This window comes from Trichosurus vulpecula, chromosome 2 (assembly GCF_011100635.1).
Source record: "Trichosurus vulpecula isolate mTriVul1 chromosome 2, mTriVul1.pri, whole genome shotgun sequence".
NCBI classification, from domain to species: Eukaryota; Metazoa; Chordata; class Mammalia; order Diprotodontia; family Phalangeridae; genus Trichosurus; species Trichosurus vulpecula.
In genome coordinates this window covers 331,178,300-331,198,293 of record NC_050574.1, presented here as the reverse complement: position 1 = coordinate 331,198,293, position 19,994 = coordinate 331,178,300, and the positions used below count along the sequence as shown (strand labels likewise).

The 19,994-nt window shown below is 43.3% G+C and overlaps 1 protein-coding gene across 1 annotated transcript in view; it reads left to right on the top strand.

Annotated features, from left to right (window-relative positions):
• LOC118839981 (kalirin) overlaps window positions 1–19,994 on the top strand; it is a 413,338-nt gene that overhangs the window by 376,300 nt on the left and 17,044 nt on the right. The window contains exons 31-32 of the mRNA XM_036747488.1: window positions 4,631–4,733; window positions 5,163–5,363. Coding sequence (XP_036603383.1) covers window positions 4,631–4,733; window positions 5,163–5,363 — 304 coding nt within the window. The remainder of the gene's footprint in view (window positions 1–4,630; window positions 4,734–5,162; window positions 5,364–19,994) is intronic.

Genomic DNA, 19,994 nt, shown 5'->3' with positions numbered 1-19,994 from the left:
TACATGGTAGGGACTTAATAAAACCTTTGGGGGCTTTGTTGTGTATTTGGTCAAATTGAATTCTTTAAGAAACATGCAAAGAAAATGGGTCAAGGGCCAAGGGCCTAGGTGAGGGTAAAAGTTTCTCCTTCCCAATAGGCCAAGGGACAAGATGAGGGTAAAAGTTTCTCCTTCCCAATGGGCCAAGGGCCAAGGTGAGGGTAAAAGTTTCTGCTTCCCCATACCATGTTTTGGAGAGAGAGGATTAGAGCTGATTGACCAGCCCCCACACTCTGAGGATTGTCACTCTTTGGAATGAGCAGTATGAATAAGAATCTTCACCTCTCCTTTCCTTATGGAATGTCATCCCAGAGGAGGGATTATCCCTGGGGTCAGCCAGGAATAAGTAGAATGAATAGCTAGGAAAGATTTACAGAGTCTGTCTAGATTCAGGGGAAGCTCAGAGAAGGGTCAGTTTGAAGCAAAGATCCAGCAGAGGGCTGAGGCACCATGACCCATTCCACTGATCATCTCTTCAATGCTTAGAGGGGAGACCAGGCCTCTGTCCCAATCCACAGACCCACAGTAAGGCAGAAGATACAGCCCTGACTCTTGGAGCTCTCCCAGTTTAATGGAGGAGACAACACAAACAGACATGAAAAGAGACATGACAAATACAAAGAGAGGAAAAAATCTCATAAATAGATGCAAATTAACCTGACTTTAAAGATCAGTTTGTGTAAGGGATAAGGTTGCTGGAGTACAAAGGGAGAACTGGAAAGGGTGAAGGGTGAGTCTCAGAGGAGGTAAGCTAGAGGGAGGCTTGAATCAGGTTCTGAAAGGGAGGAGGGATGCCATTCATCCCTGGCCCCCCTGTTGATGTCCGGGACACAAGAGAGCAAGGAACCATAGCAAATACAACAAATGGAGGATATGGCAGAGGTGTCAAAAGCCACAACACTGTTGAGTGCCCCACAACCAGATCACGATATAATTGGGAAATATTTAACAAAATAAATAAAACATAGATAAGGTCAATATACAATGTGAGCTAAGTCAATATGAGTCTGCAAAGATCCTTATGTACCCTATTTCCATTTGAGTTTGACACCGCTAGGCTACGGGGTTGGCAATCAGGCTAATTCCTTCTTCCTCAGCCACTAGAGAGCAAAGGTGGCCTCCTGTCCTCTCCCCCATCAGCACCAACACCGTATCACTGCCTTAAACCTCATGAGCTGGCTCCATCTGCAGAGGAGGCAGACGTTGGCCAGGATGGGGAGGGAGAAGTGTAGTTATAGCAGAAGGAACATAGGATATGGAGCCAGAGGATTTTGGTTTGGGTCCCAGTTTTTCCACTTACTAAGAATTAGCAGAAGGGACCGGACCAATGATTTCATTGGCATGCAGAACTGGCAGATGAGGAAAAACTCCCTTTGCCAATATAGGTTGATACCTTCTTTGGAACTTATAGTCTCTAAGAATTGCCTAGAGTGCTTAGAGGGGCAGTAAGGGGGCACAGTGGATAGTGGCTTGGAGTCAGGAAGACCTGAGTTCGAGTCTGACCTCAGACACTTACTAGCTGTATGACCCCAGGCAAGTCACTTAATGCTGTTTGCCTCAGTTTCCTCATCCATAAAACGAGCTGGAGAAGGAAATGGCAAACCACTCCATCGTCTTTGCCAAGAAAACCTCAAACAGGGTCACAAACAGTCGGACACAGTGAAAACAACTGAACAAAATTCAGGATGTATACAGAATAAATAGAAGCCAGTCTGAGTTGGAAAGCTATGAGGGCAGCTGAGTGGACCAAGAAAGGGTCCATTTCTGGTCTGATAACTAGCCCAGGATGGAAATGTTCCTACAAATAGTCACAAGTAATCCAAATGTGTGTGATACCCCAAGAATCAACACGGTTTTAAGCATTAATAGCTTATTGCACCAAGACTTTTGGGACACCCTGTATTTAGAATCTGGCTTTGAGATGGCTACAATATGGGTTATCCTTTGCTCCTGGAGCCCATGCACATGCATATGATTAATAATTTACTGGAAGCCTAGACCCATATGAGGACAAAAAGTTCTAGAGTCAAAAAACCTGAATTTAATGATGGCTCTAACACTAATTTAACCATGTGACCTTGTAAGCGTGGATTAAGGTCTTTGGATGACGTTTGTATCCCCACCCGAAAAATAGAGGTAATTATTTGCACCATCTATCTCATAGGGTTTTCTTCTGAAGGTCAGAAGAGATAATAGATTCATAAATTCATAGCTGGAGGGGACGATCTCAACTAACCCCCTCATTTTGCCAATGAGTAAACTGAGACCCAGAGAAATAAAATTATTTGCCTAAGGTCATGCAGTGGGCAAGCAGCTGAGCTGGGATTTTGATCTCTGGTCCTCTGATACCAGATCTGGTATTCTTTATACTATTCCAGGAGATCAAGAGATCTCAGCATCATAGATCTGAAGCTGGATGGCTGAGATATCAGAGGTCATAAGATCATAGATCTAGAGCTGAAAAAGACCTTACATCTCATCTAGTCCAACTCCCTCAATCTACAGTTGAAGAAAAAGACCAGAGAAATTAAGTGACTTGCCCAAAGTCACACAGTTCAACACAAAGTTCTTCTGTCTCCAGATCCAGGACTCTTCCTTTGCACCACACTTCCTCCCCCAGAGGATGTATGTTAAGCGCTTCATGTCTGTAAAGCTCTATTTACACGTGAATTCCCACGATTATCATCATTATTTTCATTGACGATGCTACCTTTCCCATGCAGAGAGTCAAGTATGTGGTTCTTACAGAACTCTGCATGGCAAGAACCATTGTTCTCTGGGATGACTCCTCCATCACCCTCCACAAACTCCCCACCAAATAGGGATGCCTGTCTCTTCTTCCAAACAAAAATTCAGCCTTTTGTTGATTTCACCAAAGAGAAGAGAACTAGAATGGGACCAGAGTCTTGTCTATTTCTATCATTGCATTTCCCACTACACCTTCCTGTGGATGCAGCTATGAAAGAAGCTATGGCCCTGTTCGCCTCCTATGAAGGATTGTGCCAAAGACATGGCCAATGTAGTCCTGGCCATGGATTCAGTATAAGAGTGGGGTGTGGCCATTAGAACACAGGGACAGGGGGGTTGCATTGTGTATGAGCACATTTTCTGATCTGCCTTCCTCCCCTCTAACAAAACGCTCCATTTAAAAACATTTAGAATGTCCTCAATTTGGAGAAGTGGGAGATGCGAAACTGCCAGAGATATCCAAAATCCAACAGCTGATATCCAGTCCTACCAGATATTTAGGAGTTCACAGACACAGGAATGTCCCCTACTCTTTATATGGCTATCCAAAGGCTGATGTAGGATATGACTAGCACCTTTATCTTGGAGCCTGTGTTAATGATTCGAGAGTCGTTGATTAAGAGTTGGACAGAGACCCAGAGATCATTTAGTCCAACCTCTTAATTTTACAGACAAGGAAACTGAGGCCTACAGTCACAAAGCGACTTGCCCAGTCACACAAGTAGCAGATTCAGGATTTGAACTCAAGTCTTAAAACGTTTTTTGATGTACCACAACTGTCCCTGAGGGTACCAAAGTGTCAGGGGGAGAAAGTAACTTCCTTAGCAGCCAGAAGCTGAGTCTCCAGTGTCAAAGACTTGCCAAAGAGAAATCCCTCCTGCAGAATTTGCCTAGCCCTGTGCTTAGAGCCAGGAGGGACCTTTGAGTTCAAAGAATCAACTATTAATGTAAAGAAATGAAGGGCCAGAGAGAAGTGACTTACTGTTAATAGGAGAGCTAGGACTAAAAGAATCCACATCTCCTGCTTCCCCCGCTCGGTTTTCTTTCCTCTACAACATGCCATGGGGGCAGATAAGTGATGCGGTGGATAGAGCACTGGGCCTGGAGTCGGGAAGATCTGAGTTCAAATTTGGCCTCAGACACTTCCTAGCTGTGTGACCCTAGGCAAGTCACTTCACCTCAGTTTCCTCTTCTGTAAAATGAGCTGGAGAAAGAAATGGCAAAGCACTCCAGTATCTCTGCCAAGAAGACCCCAAAGGGGGTCACGGAGAGTTGGACAACGACTGAACAACAACAAAACATGCTATCCCCCTCCCACCCCCACCAACGTTAAGAAGCACAAATCAAGAAAAGGTCAAACAGTTCCCAGAAGCTACCCTGCTGTTTCTGCTCATTTGCCTCTTTCCAGAGCCCCATATTATTTATGGTCTACTTGCCCACCCCACCCCCAGCCTGGGTACAGCCCAGGGCAGAGCTGCCTGAATAGCCTTCACTCTAGGGTCACTAGCAGCTATGTTTGTCATCTGGCCAGAGGCTGGGCTCTAAATAAGATGATGTGTCTTCCTGCTGCTTCTTATAGACCTGTGCCCAGTGCTGGCCTGGGGAATTGTGGGGGGAGGGGTCATTCTGCTTGCAGCCACCAACATGGTGATTATGGGCTTTGCCCCATGTCAGAGGTGACATCACTGAAAATCACAGAGTGAACCTTCTTCCAGCTGGGTGATTTGAGCCAAATCCCTGCCTGAAAGTGCTCTACCATTTCCAGATGGAAACTGTTGTGTGCTTCTTAAGCCTATGGTCATTCCCTCTCCCTCCACCCTTCCCCCTTGTTTTTCCCCTGCAGGGATGGAGTAGATGACATTGACAGCCAGGGGGATGGGAGCAGTCAACCAGACACCATCTCCATCGCTTCCAGAACCTCCCAGAACACAGTCGACAGTGACAAGGTAGGACAGTTTCCTAGCTCCCCACCCCACTCCCAAGACTTTTTGACTTCCTGCCCCGCTGGGAAGACCCCCTTCCCCAAGAAGCCTCTCACCTGGGGGATCTAACTGAGAAGGTTATATTCTCAGAGGGAATATAACTCAGAAGCGGGGTGGGGAGAGAGGAGCATTGGAGCAGGGCTAGATGAGGTATGTCAGCTATGGGGACTGCATTGGCTTTGGGGATGGAGGATTAGGATGGCTTGGTCAGTCTTCCAGACACTTCGAGAGAGTTGTCAGGATAAGAGGCGGTAATAAGGAGCGAGTTTCGACATCCCTTCCCCTCCCCTTCTCAAATGCTCTGCCTTCCAAAAGGATGGGAAGTCTTGGGGCAGTTTTTCTGCGTCTTTTTTGACTGCTGATTCCTTATGTTCATACTGACTTGAATGCCAGCCCAAGAGAGTGATTTGGAGGATGGCCAGGGTACAGCTGGATGGTGGGAACGTTATCCACGGTGCTTTCTATGGTGATATGACCTTTCTCCCGAGGGGACCTGTTTGGAATCCTGGGACTCAGTCCCCCAGGGCAGAGGCAACGAGGACAGAGTGTGTGAAGCAGTTTGGAGAGGATGTGTCAATCTTGGCGACGACACGGGTAGGTAGCTGTGTCAGGTCTTAAGCCAAGTAAGCATGTGTTGTGAGGTCTTTCGTGGGGAGAGAAAGGAAGGGCACTTATGGCCCTGACTATTTCTTGACCCCCCTCCAGCTGGGCAGTGGGATTAATCCAACTGTCTGAATGTTGTGGTCTCCCTCCTTTGTGATGGTCGCGCGTACGTCCCAGCCTTGCCCACCCAGCGTGGGCAGGGATGGGAATGAAATTGGCATTTCTGCTGCATGTTGGTGGCATTTGTTGTTGGTGAAGCTCTGAGGCCTTAAGTACCATCTGGCGCTGGTGCTGCCTGGCCTGGTGCGCTGGTCTCCCCCCCTTCCCCCTAAGGCTGGGAGAACAGGCTGTGTCCATACCTCATGTTCATTCTCTACATTTGGGACTATCTATTCGGCCTGATAGTTTGTTACTAATTAATTAGGATTTTTACCCAAGTCTCTCTCAGTAGAACAGAAATGTTATCTAAATCCTGTGGGTAATTATAAAGTAAATAGCCCTGATATCACTCCAGGGGCAGCCTCGCATAGTGGATAGAGGGCTAGCCTCGGAGACAGAATGAACAACAATAATAATAACTAAGATGATGATGACGATGATGATGATGATGATGATGGCGATGATGGCCAACATTATATAGCACTTGCTGTGTTACTGGCATTGTGCTTTGTGCTTTTTTACACACATATTATCTCACTTGAACTAGGTTCAAGTTTTATCTTTGATATTTACTGGCTCTATGATCCTGGGAAAAATCTCTAAACCCCTTCAGGGCCTCAAACAATTCTCTAAGATTCTAATTGGAAGAACAGTTTCAGATCTGTATTGATAGAGAGAATTTCCTCATCTATAGCAGCTTACACCAATGAAATTAAAGATATAGACCTTTAATTTTTTTTAAGACATCACTCTGGAGTAGCAAACTCTCCCTGAGCATAGGTTCCCAGACTTCCATGGTTCAATTAACCAGTCCCTTGCCTTCAGGCAGAATAGCACTGAAAGCCTTCTTTGACTGTGGAGAAGGATGAGGTTCTCTCTTCTTCTTAGACTCTGTACTAAGATAATTCTTCTCTTCCTCATTTTCCATGTTTAGCAATTTCATCTAGACTTGTCCTGTAAATGCAACCTTGTTTTGGAGTATTTGCCATGTATGGACACAGCCTATTGGTCCCCAGTTTCAAGGGTCTTTTGCCCCCCTATTCCCCCAAGCTGGCTCTGCATTTTCGCACCAAAGCCTCTGACTCAGAGACAGAGCCTTGAACTGAGGAAATGGCTGCTGGTTGAAATCTGGCTTGGGGAAACCCCAGGCTCCAGTCATTCTTCTTCCTTCCTCCCAGGTAAGTGAGCCTAGCTTGGAACTTATCTTCTAGCAAGTGTTCTCAGGACCAAGCGAGCTCCCCCATATGCCTTCTTTTCTCATGGAGTCGTAGGATTGCAAATTTAGAACTGGAAGGGAACTTAGAGGTCATCTAGTCCAACCCCTTTTATTTCATATCTGAAAACACTGAGGTCCCAAGAAATAAAATGACTTACTCAAGGTCACACAGTAAGTGGTGGGTCTGGAGTTTGAACCTAAGCCCTCTAATTTCAAGTCCTAGACTCTGTCCACAAAGCAAGCAATTCAGATCAGTGGAATTGTGTGTGGAGACAGAGCTGAGGCTCATGGATAGGACACTAGGACTCCCATGGGACATAGAAGCATAGGCTACCAGAGGAAGGATGGGTCCTACAGATCCTCAATCCTAATATCCTCATTTCATGAAGGAAGGAGGCGCTAATGCAGAGAATGATCAAATCACTTACCCCAAACTCGCACTGCTAACTAACGATAGACAAAATCAGAACTAGAAGAACCCAAGTCTCCAGTTATTTATCCATTCTAAGAGGCCAAGTCCTGAATTCCCCTAGAAGGTCAACAATCAGCATCCACTGATCAGTACCAGTGAATATCACCAAAGGCAGGGGTGTCAAACTCACATAGACCTGGGACCACCAAACTGTAAATAAGGATCCCCGACGGCTGCGTATTGACTTAGGAGGCCACACATGTTTATACATATATATGTATATAATTATATATAAAATATATAATATAATATATTATATTATATATAATAATATAATTATAAAATACATGCCATATTTTATAATTATATAATATATTATGTATTGCTACATAATATAACCATATATTATATAATTTATTATAATTGCTATAATAAATACATTGTATTTATTATATTATACATCATATAATAGACATTATGATTATTATATGGGTATCATATTATTTATAGTTAATATAGCAGCACACTGAAATCAGATAGGAGCTACACTTTAATCAGGTTTGGGCCATACCAGGGAGTGATGTGGGCCTTGTGGGACTTGCAGGCTCTGTGTTTGAAATTTCTACTCGAAGGAGGTCAGTCAAAATATCTGGGACTGAACACTTGCTGTGTATGTATGGATTCAATGAAAATAGATAGAAAGGAAAGGAAATCTGTATTCTCCTTCTTTTGAGGGCTTCCAGGATAATGAGCCATGATAGATCCCTATAATAATCAAATAAATACAACAATTGCATATCTTTGTGTCCATCATCTGACCTTCACTATCAAGCTTTTAATCGAACCTGATTCCCTTCTAAATATTTCCAGTCCTCTTCCTCTCGTATTGTGTCCTTCATGGAGGAAAAACAACTCCATTATTCTTGTTGTCAGGAAGTAACTCTTTGGGTGGCTTGTTGCCAATCCCAGATTCGAGCTTAAAGATCACCTAACTCTACCCCCTTCATTTTAAAGATGCAGAAATGAACCCTTTGAGATTGAGGTTTGTCCAAAGTCACACAGCCAATATCTGGCAAAGCCAAGACTCCAAGCCAAGCTTTCTGACCCCCAAGTCTGTATTTCCAAATTTGGGGGTTAAGTTTAAAAAAAAAGAACATATGAAAATTATAATAGAGTCCAGTCCAAGGGCATGTGTGACTGTGGCCCATTCCTTGCCAAGAGAAATACCACCTGAGCTACATTACTGTTCTGGATCCAGTTCTAGTCCCTATTCAGAAGGACTATTCTCTCTCTTAAGAGCCCACAGAACTTCAGAGCCACTGAGAGCAAAGAACCCTGATCCCTCTGGGGCCTTCGTTATTCCGCCCCTGCTCTTCTCTCGAAGCCTCAAACACACAACCAGGTGGCATTTACTAAACACCTATTATATGCCAGCCACTGTACTAGGCACCAGCAAATACAAAGATCAAAATAGTGAATTAATCCCTCTGTCTGTGAAGTAACGGAATATGCTTTCCAATAACGATAGTGACATTTACATGGCACTTATCATGTGCCAAGCATTGTGCTAAGCGCTTTACAAATATTATCGCAGTCGATCCTCACAGCAACCCTGCGAAGCAGATGCGATTATGATCCCTATTTTACAGTTGACAAAACTGAGGCAAACAAAAGAGACTTACCCAGTGTCATACAGTTAGTAAGTGTCTGAGGTCACATTTGAACTCAGGTCCTCCACTGTACCACCTAGCTGCCTTATTTGGCAGGTCCTCTAGGTCCCTTCCCTTGAGCACTATGAGCTGAGGAAAGGAGGAGGGCTTGAAAAGCCAGTGGTGACTAGCAGGAAGCGATAGGAGAAGTGGGGAGCAGCATAATAGGGGATAATGGAATGGAAGGCATAGAATCATTCCATCTCTTTCTACTTTCATAAATCATTCTGTATGACCCGGGTGCCAAGGGACTCTGATCAGGGGATCAGAGCTTTGGGAAGCAAAGAAGGCAAAAAAGAGAGAGAGGTAGAGGTTTGCCTCTTAGATGTAATTCCTGGTGGAAATACAGATAGAAACACCACCTCTTTAAGAAAAAAAAATTGTTTAATGAAAGGTCTTCATGAATATTTCATTCAATTTCTCTAACATTCCAACACTCTAACAGAGATAAATAACACAGTGTAGTATCTTCCTTGACTGCACACTGCTCTTCCTTCAACAGGAAAGGCGTTATTAGACTGGTGGATATTTCCATCTCAATCACAGGCTCTCAAACTGTAAGGGACTACAGAGACCATCTAGTCCAAACCTCTCATTTTACAGATGAAGAAATCTAGTCTCATAAAGAAAAAAAGCAACTTCCCCTAAGCCATATAGTAAGTGGCAGAGACAGGGTTCAAACCCAAGTCCTTGGATGCCTAATCCAGTACTTTTTTCCACTATATTGTAATGTACCTCCCTACCCTTCCCCCATACTCACTTTTCTTTTTGTAATCCAATAAAAATTTATCAATAGCTAATAATGGGTAGAGAACTCCACTAGGTGCTGGAGGAAATACAAAGTTTAAAGATTAAACACATTCTCTTCCCTCAGTGATCTTCAATAGGCTTTAAAAATTCCTCCTCATTATCTTTTTTAAAAATTATTTTTAATTATAAGTTTAACAATCAACAAACCTTATAAAACCAAGAAACATTTTACTCCCAGGTATCTGAGTAACTAGCTAAAGTGTAGTCTGAGATTTCAGAAAGTCTCCTGACTTGGGACAATAGAAAAAAGGAAACGTTGTTGTTTAGTTGTGTCTGACTCTTCATTACTCTGTGGACCATAGCATACCAGTACTGGCCATGGCGTTTTCTTCACAAAGATATTGGAGCGGTCGTCTGTCATTTCCTTTTCCAGTGGGTTAAGGCAAACAAAGGGTAAATGACTTTCCTGGGGTCATACGGCCCGTAAGTCTCTGAGGCGGAATTTGAACTCAGGTCTTTCCGATTCTAGGTCCAGTACTCTAAACACTGAACCACCTAGTTGTGTCCTAGAAAAAAAGGTTTGGTTACGGTATTTTGGAAAGGAGTAACCAGGAGGGCCGATTCAGGACAAATTGATGAACAGAACCCAAAGGGGTCTCTTGGTGTCAGTGCCCAACATAGACTCAAAGCTCCTCTGGGAAGCTTTTTATATAGTTAACTCTCCATTAACCATGCTGGTGGAGGAGAAAGGGCTAGAGGACTGTGGATGTTAGATGTGCTCTAGAGAGATCAGTTTATCCCACCCAATTCAATCTAATCCAACAAACTTTGTTTTAGAATGTTTGATTAGATTTGATTTTTTAATGTACAAAAATCTATTTTCTCTCTCCTTCACCCCTAACCTGCACAGGAAAAAGAATAGCAATTAACAAGGAATTATTAAGTGCCTTCCACAGTAGGGCGCTGTACTCAGTGCCAAGACAGTAAGATAAAATGAGAATCATCCCCTGACCTCAGAGCACTTGCTTTCTACTGGACCAAAGGCATGAAGGAACCTTTTCCCCAACAGCTGCCTTAGCAGGTCCAGTGAACCCAAGTTTAGTGGATTATCACTGCCAATGCAAAAAAAAATGCTCTCTTGGTGGTTGTTGTTTCATCATGTCTGACTCTCTGTGATCCTGTATGGGGTTTTCTTGGCAAAGATATTGATTTGCCATTTCTTTCTCCAGTGGATTAATGCAAACAGAGGTTAAGTGACTTGCCCAGGGTCACACAGCTAGTAAGTGTCTGAGGCTGGATTTGAACTCTAATCTTCATGTTTCTGGGCCCAGCGCTCTATCCACTGAGCCATTTAGCTGCCTTCTTAGTTGTACCTCCATGCAAAGTGTCCTAACCATAGAATGAGGGGATGACAGAAGACACTTGGAGGCCTCTGTCTAACAGTGTGAATGGCAACATCTATGATAATAATGAGAATTTACATAATGATTTAATATTTTTAAAGCATTTTACAAATGTTGTATCATTTGAAATTCACAACAGTCCTGTGGTGAAGGTGTTATTATTATCCTGATTTTACAGGTGGGGAAACTAAGGCTGGGGTTAAGTGACTTGCCCAAGGTCACACATCTAGTAACTCTGAGGCAGGATTTAAACTCAGGCCTTCTTGGTTCCCAGTCCAGTGCTCCATGTATTTGAGCAACCTAGCTGTTTAAACTTTGTGTAGGCTGGGAAACTCTTTTTAATGACCCTTCTGAGGAGCTGGTAGAGCTGGTCATGTGGAAAGTGATGTAAGCAGTGAAGTCTGTCTTTGGTGCATATGCTACAGTGACCTCCCATGCTCAGAGCAACACATAGGCGCATCATCCCCTGGCATTTCTCTGCTAGCATGCCTTCATATTCCCTTCTCTTTTCCAATCTACCATCTCATTGTATTTTAAGGTAGGGGGGATCTGTTTTAAAAGAGTTTTGCAAGGTCTCATTATCATTATTTAATTTTACTGGTAGAAAATGGTGACGTCCACCATGCCCCTCAGGATTTTCTCTCTCCTACATCCCAACTTTTCTGATCCTCAACTCCCTCCACATTTGTTTCCTGTTATTTCTCTTTCCTGGTATGAAAGATAGAGGGAGAAAGGGAGGGCAAAGAGAGGTGAGAAGAGAAAAAGAGAGAGGAAGGAGAAGGGAAAGGGAATGGGGGAGAGAAAGAGAGAGAGGAGAAAGAGAAAAGAGAAGAGAAAAAAGAGAGAAGAGAGAGAGAGAGAGAGAGAGAGAGAGAGAGAGAGAGAGAGAGAGAGAGAGAGCGAAAGTGAGAGAGAAAGCAGAGATTGGTAGGAGTATCAGAATAGGACCCACCAATCAAATTTTACTTGTCTTTCCCTGTTAATCACATCCATGTTCCACTGTGGAAAAAAAAATTCAAACTATAGTCCCACAATTTTTTAAAATCACTGTTTCAAATGAATTTGCGTATCTTCCCAAAGTACTTCCCTATCTCTCCTACCTGTGGCCTCCCACTGGCCCCCAAAAATATAGAATGTGGGTCTAATAAGGAAGTTTCAGGCTTAAAGCATTTGAGGGGAAAAAATGGCTTAGGTCCATTCATTTCCATACTTATTAGTCCTATCCTTATATCAAGCAAGAAAGACCCTGGAGCCCAATGAACAAATCTGTTCTTGGTGCCTTTCCTCTACCTATTTTTTCACTTTCTTTTTTTTTTTCAAATGTCGACCCCATGGATGAATTTCTCTGGCAGTATCTAGTTAGCTTTAGAACTACCTATCTAGGCATCTATTTATGTGGCATTATCTTTCACCTTTTTTGTGCCAGACCTTTTAGAATAAAAGACTTACATTCCCTTTTGTTTTATAAAAGTTTGAAGGTAGAGCAGGAGTGTTAGACATGGCCCAGAGAGAGAAGAGGGAATGGACAGAATTGGAGATGAGGGTGGTAGAAAGCCCGGTTCCTTAGCTGCTGCTATGTTCTTTGGAACCTAGATCCCCTACGCCCAATACATACAACGGGGTCTTTCTCCAACTCTAGACCTGCCCTTTTAGGATGTTGTCTCATGACATCCCTCATCCCTCAGAGCTCATCACTTCCATAACTCAACCCAACCAATGACACCTACCTGCTGTCTGGCTCATCCTCTTGAAGCAGATGCTTTGTACCTTCCAAGTTAATAGCTAGCTTTCTGAAAAACTAAAATCTACTCACAAGTAAGGAGTAGAGGAGACCCTCAGGATCTGTTCTCCCTTCTGTGATCACATGGATACACTCAGAAAACAATATTCTAGGTTTTATTGTCTAACCTAGAGTAACTGATGATGGCATTTCAGGCAGAGTAGGAGAGCAGGACAGTGAGGTGGTAGCCCAGGTAGTCAAGAACTTGTAACATCCCTCAGATATCACTAAGTATGGCAGGAGAGTACTGCACCTTTGTCAAGGACTGATACTAGGTTTCGCCTATTGAATTTAACAATGTTTCATTCAGGGAAGAACCAGGACAAGCCACTTAGCATTTCTGGGTCTCTGTTTCCACATCTGTAAGATCTTTGAAGGAGTTGTACTAGATAAACTATAAGGTCCCTAGCTCTAAATCTATATAATCACAAAATCCTGCGATTTCTTAGGATGGAAATGGAAAATTCCAGACCAACAAGTTGGGTGCCAAAACGTGACTCAACCCACAAAAAGCTTTATAATTGGAAACTTCTAGAGGGAATTTCAATATGGATGTCACGGTTACAGACTAAAAGCTGATAAATGTATTCAAGTGGGAAGAATAGTAAATTTCTCCATTGTATTTTAGTTATACTTTTCTTTGCAAAACTAATTGCTTATTTGCCTGTAGAAGACTTAGGCTTTGATTATGGCCATTTGGAAATGAAATATGTTTGCATTTCACAAGTATGTTAAGATTTTACAAGGCTTGGATTTGATGCCAGAGAATCAGGCTCATCTAATTCACCCGAATTGATAGAATTAAAGCACTATTGGTGGAATTAAAGCTCAAGCTTCATTAGACCAGACCAGACTGATGATCAATGCTGGGTCCCAGAGTCAACACCAACAGACCAAGAGACAAAAGCTTGTGACAAAGCATATAGGAAACAGCAGTGAGGGCTTAGCTATGGGAGGTATGGACATGAGGTAGGAATCTAAAAATCAGTATGAAACTGGGCACTCTGTCTATGGGAAGGAAAGAGAGGATGTGGGTTCTCTTAGCCAAGGGTCCAAACAGCATCCAGGATCTAAAATGTTCATTTAAACAGAATAATAAATTATATATAATAAATTAAATAACAATAAATAAAAATAATAAACAGAAAGGAGCAAATAGCAGATAATTAACAACAGTCTAGGCAAGTGGGCAGCCTGGGCACAGGGGTCTGACAGCAGGATGACAAGGGTATCATAGCTAATAATAATAATAGCTAACATTTATATCAGTGCTTACTGATGCTGGGCACTGTGCTAAGCGCTTTACAAATGTTCTCTCATTTCATCCTCACAACAACCCAGGGAGGGAGGTGCTATTATCCCCATTTTACAGATGATAAAAAGGAGACAAACTGAGGTTAAATGATTTGCTCACATAGTTAGTAAGTATCCAAAGCCAGATTTGAACTCTGGAGGATGAGTCTTCCTGATTCCGGGCACTATCCACTCTAAGTATCTGAGGCTAGATTTCAGCTCAGGTCTTCCTGACTCCAGGCACAGAGCTCACCTAGTCTGGAATCCTATGGTTCAGGGCAAGAACTTGGACATAAGATAGGAACCCAGTTCCACATATATTCTGTACCCATCCTTAGATCTAAGAGTGTATACTTGGTCCTTCTCTTTCACACAATTTGGACCCCCAGTTTCAGTACAAATTGCCTGGAATTCTATGGTTCAAGGCAAGAACTTGGACATAAGATAGGAACCCAGTTCCACATATATTCTGTACCCATTCTTAGAACTAAGAGTGCATACTTGGTCCTTCTCTTTCACACAGTTTGGACCCCTGGTTTTAGTACAAATTGCCTGTATTCTGGAGACTCAAGATTCCTACACTGGGTAACTCATGAAAATTATCCCCAGATGTTTTATTTCTTTGTCACCAAATTTACGTGCGGACACACACATATATTTATATCTGTGTGTGTTTTTGTTTATATTTCAGGGCATTGAATAGGAATAGCCTCAAGTGATATAAGATGTTTCTCAAATTAGTAGTTGGGGCCCCAAGTGGCAGAGCACAGGAATCGATCCAGGGGTGGGAGTGAGTTGAGTCATGAATACCAGAACTATAGAACTGCAAACAGTTGTTGGATGACAGCAGAAAACTCCTGGCTTGCAGGAATGAGGTGGTCGAGCTTCTTCTTAGATCTTTCATCCTGACATGGATGTTCTGATCACAAGGGGAGGCAATTGACTTTTAATTTGGGGGTAATGGGAGATCCAGGGCACATGGAGGCATTAAACTTCAAGAAGTCTGAGAAACCCAGAAGTAGCTTATATGCTGTTGACTCTTTCAGCTCCCTGGCCTCATTTTTGTTAAAAGTAGTTCCCTTCTCAGAATTGCCTTTCCTTCAAGTCCTAAAATGAAAAGGAAATGCAGTTCTCAAGCATAGCCTTACAGTGCCTGATTATTGTGTTGCCGGCTTTCTTTCTGCTACCCCAATCCCTCTTTCATTGTCCACCCACAATCATCTCCTACGTCCTACTGAAAAAGAATAAGCATGAAACTACTGGGAGAGAATAAGGCATTAAATGAGGGAAGTTTTGTGCATGTGCATTTTTTGGAAACCATTACAAGAGGAAGTTTGGTAAGGGCTTCCAGGGATAGCTAGACCAGCATGGCACATTCTCCCATGCTCTTGCATCTGAGCCTAAATCCTGTTCTGTTAGTGACAGGCTGGAAAGGGAACTGTGTAGGCTTTAACACCCAGCTGATGTTCCAGTGCCCAGCCTGTTGTGCAAGGAGCCACCATCTGGGGGGTAAATCTGTCTCCAGTCTCTTGGGAGAGAGCGAAGAAGGATACGGGGAATGAAAGGTGGCTAAGCAGAAGGAGACCATAGCTCTGGTCGTAGAGCCTGGGACGTCCTTAAGTCTCAAGGCCAGAGGGACCAATCAGCCTAAGAGAAATACTGAAAGGGGTTAAAAGTACATAGGGAGTTTGCAAATAACCACCCAGAGGGAGCAACAGGAGAGAAGTCAATTTTAGAATCAGAAAATGCTAAAGCTGCAAAGGACCACATGATAGCTGGCCTTGGTTCCTGCCTTTGGGCAAGTGAGTGCCCACGTCATCCAGGAAAGCTAGTTGTCTCCTCTGTTCTTCAGAATCTCCAAAGATTAAGACTTTACTCTTTCTCTCAAAACTAAGGTCATCTGCTTTGTAGCAGATCCTGCCTCTCTGGGGAAGGGGTAAAAAAAAAAAAAGATTTGCATTCTGCAGTTCTGCATCCTGCCCAAGATAGAGCTAAGCCCCAGGCTTCAAGAAAAGGCTTCATTTAACTTTCTTCAAAATTTGCCTCTCCCCTTTCCTTCTCCAAAGGGTTCTCTCTGTCCCATGTGGTTCATGTATTTTAAGTGATGCTGGCCCCGAGGGTTAAGGAACATGTGTCAGAGGAAGGGAACAGTCTGTTTATTTCTAAAGAAAAGGGAGGAAAGAAGGAAAGGAAAGGAAAAGAAAGGAAAGGAGGAAAGGAAAAAAGGAATGGAATGGAAAGGAAAGGAAAGGAAAGGAAAGGAAAGGAAAGGAAAGGAAAGGAAAGGAAAGGAAAGGAAAGGAAAGGAAAGGAAAGGAGGGAGGGAGGGAAGGAGGAAGGGAGGGAGGGAAGGGGAAGGGAGGAAGGAAGGAAGGAAAGAAGGAAGGGGCGGAGGAAGAGAAAGGAAGGAAGGAAGGGAGGGAGGAAGGAAGGAAGGAAAGAGCATTTCACAAACATTTTCTCATTTGATTCTCACAACAACCTTGGGATGTAGGTATTATTATCATTCCCATTTTACATATGAGGAAACTGAGATAAACAGAACTTAAGTGATTTGCCCTGGATCACACAGTTAGTAAGTGTCTGAGGTCTGATTTGAATGCAGGTCTTCTAGACTCAAAGTCGTGGGGAAGAATTCAAACCTTTAGTCACTGGAGAATTTATCCCAACCTTCTAGAGGCTGGGGTAAACATTTATTAAGAACCTACTTAGGTGCCAGGCAGTGTGCTAGGTGTCTGGAATAGAAAGGCCAAAATGACCCAGTCTCTGCCTTCAAAGAACTTAGTTCTTTTGGGGAGAAATAACATACACAAAAACAAACATATATGAAATACAAGGTCATTTTTCTTTTTCGGTGGAGAGAAGATACAGCAACTGAAGGAGGAGGAGGAGGAGGAGGACTAGGATAAGGACCTGAACCAGGACAGTGGCCATGTGAGAAGAGATAGAAGAAATTGCATGGTGATACGATCAGTAGGACCTAAGAGCAGATTAGACGTGGGGGAGGGGAGAAAAAGAGTCCGAGAGGACTCCAGGGTATTATGCCTGGGTGCCAGGGAGGACAGTAGCATCATGGGTAGAAATGCTAAAGTTTAGAAGGAGAACGAGTTTTAGGGTTGTGTGGGTTGTTTTGTATGTAGCACAAATTTGGAGCTAGGAGGAGCCTTGGGGCCATCTAGTCCATCCTCTTCATTTTATAGATGTGGAAACTGAGGCCTATAGTGATGAAATTACTTGCCCATTATCACACAGTTTGTTGTTGTTGTTCGGTTGTTTCAGTTGTATCTGACCCTTTGTGACCTCATTTAGGGTTTCTTGGCAAGGTACTAGACAGGTTTGCCATTTCCCTCTCCAACTCATTTTACAGGTGAGGAGACTGAGACAAGCAGGGTTAAGTGACTTGCCCAGGGTCACACAGCTGGTAAGTAAGTGCCTGAGGCCGGATTTGAACTCAAGAAGAGTCTTCCTGACTCCAGGCCTAGGGCTCTATCCACTGCCCTACCTAGCTGCCCTATCACATTGTAGGTGACAAAGTTGGCAGGTGCACTGATGTCCTCTAGCTCAGAACCGAGGGCTCTTTCCACTATGCCCCATAGCTTCTTATGCTGAGTTTGAGATGCCAGTAACATAGGTGAAGATATCTACTGAAGCTATGCAGATTAATTAGACAGTGGTAAAGAAAGATCTTGTGGGGGCAGCTAGTGGCAGCTAGTGTAGTGAGTACAGCACCGGCCCTGGAGTCAGGAGGACCTGAGTTCAAATCCGGCTTACTAGCTGTGTGATCTTGGGGAAGTCACTTACACCCAATTGCCTTGCCTTCCCCCCTCCAAAAAAAAAAGATTTTGTGTAACCACGTTGATATGTGCTGGTCAGTCTGCGGTGGGATGCCACTCACTGCCAGGTGTGCTTAGCCCTGACATGCTAAATGCCTAAGAAGTACTCCCAGAACAGAACTGAAGCTCTCAGACAAAGTTCTGAAATGAATATTGCCTGCCTAGAATGGAATCTCTGAGGTTTGGGGGAATGTCCAGTCTGAGTGGAGAGGAAAAGACTGGAGTATGATTGCGTTGCAGATGTTCTATGCAAATGTTATCAGAGAAGAAAGAAGTCTGGGACATCCCAAAGCTGAGTATGGATCTAATGAGGATTTTTGTTTTAGCATGCTAATGGGGACCTGAGCTAGGAGCCATCTGGTGATGGACCTGGAAGTGGAAGGGGGCGGGGGGCTCTGCGGAAGGGGGAGGAGGGAGAGAGGGTTTGTGGAAGAACTCACAAATGGCTTGCAAAACCCAGGAAACTCAGGATGAGCTGATGATGAGTAGAGAGGAATGAGGATAATCAGTGCACTAAACAAACACTAAAAGCACAGACAGGAAGCTATTATCCTGCTTCAGGACTAACTGGGACAGGGAGGTAGAGAGAGGCTGGGAAGAGCTGTCAGTCACCATACAAGAAAACTGACTTAGGTCAAAAGAAGAGCAACGTGGAGAATTCCTATAATGTACTGCTTGATACAGGCATCTCTAAAGGAAGCTCCTTTAGCCTGGAGCTGAGGGAGCACATGAGAATACTGGACAAACATATGTCATCAAAAATAATGTCAGCTTATACCGATATAGCACTCTGCGGTTACTAAATATTTGAATATTTATTGTCTCATCTAATTCTCATGAAAATTATGGGAGTTATATAAGGAAGGTATTATCATCCCCACTTGATAGATGAAGAAACTGAGTCCAGGTGAGGTTAAGTGAATGTCCGATATAATTTGCATCATAGAATCATAAATAGAGAGGTGGAAGTAATCTCAGAAGTTATTGAGTCTGACCACCTTTTTTACAGATGAGGGACTGAGCCTGAGAGAGGTGAATGACTTGCCTACAGTCACACAGCTAGTAAGTGTTTGAGGCAGGATTTGAACCTTGGTCTTTAGTCTCTAAATCCTGTGCTCTGTCCACTGCATTAAGACACCGATTTCATTTGTCTGAGGAATGGTAGAGATGGGGTGTGGATACAGGTCTTCTGACTCCATGGTGAAGAAAGTGAAGGACTCCTTCCACTGCATGACACTACTATGGGCATTGGGGTGGTCCAGCCTTCTCCCAGAAGAGTCCATAGAAACTGTACAGGCAGAAGGGTAGCTGGAGTCAGGCTGGGAAGAGGGAAAGGAGCTAGCTTTGTGGATTTCAAATGAGTGGCTGTTCCTTGGCATCCTGAAAGGAGCACAGGTTCAAAAAGTAAATTTCATATGTACAAGATAGGGAAACATTTGTAGACAACAGCTCTTGTGAGGGAAAATATGGAGCTTTCAGTCAATAAAAAGGTCAAAATGAGATCTAGTAGCCAAAAAGCTAAGTTGTCAATAGATACATAGATAGAAGCCAGAACTTGAGAGATGATAAATCCTGCCCTGAACAGCCCATATCTGGAGTATTATATTCAGTTCTGGGCAACCACATTTTAGCCACAATTTGAACAAACAAGATAATGTCAGGAGGAACTTGAATGATTGGACTGGAAACCGTGCCATATAAAGAATGGCCAAGCCAGGAGTTTTTAGCATGGGGCCTATGAATTTGTTCTTATTGTTATGGTTAGTGTTTTATCACCATATTTGGATAATTGGATTTTAATATTAATATAATCCCTGCCCTCTGGGAGTTTCTAGTTTAATGAGAAAGACAAGACAGTTGCACAGTGTATTTCCTTCTTTAATGATGTTTCAAAGTAAGGACAAATAAATATGGCTCAGCCTGAGTCAGTAAGTCTTGTGGGGAGACAGCATAAGAATAAATCAGAATTGGGGGAGATTTTTGTGAACCTGTGGGGAGAAATCTCATACATGCCATGCTAGGGTGAAGGAGATGGAGACAGGAATGCAAGAAACAAATTTTAAAAGA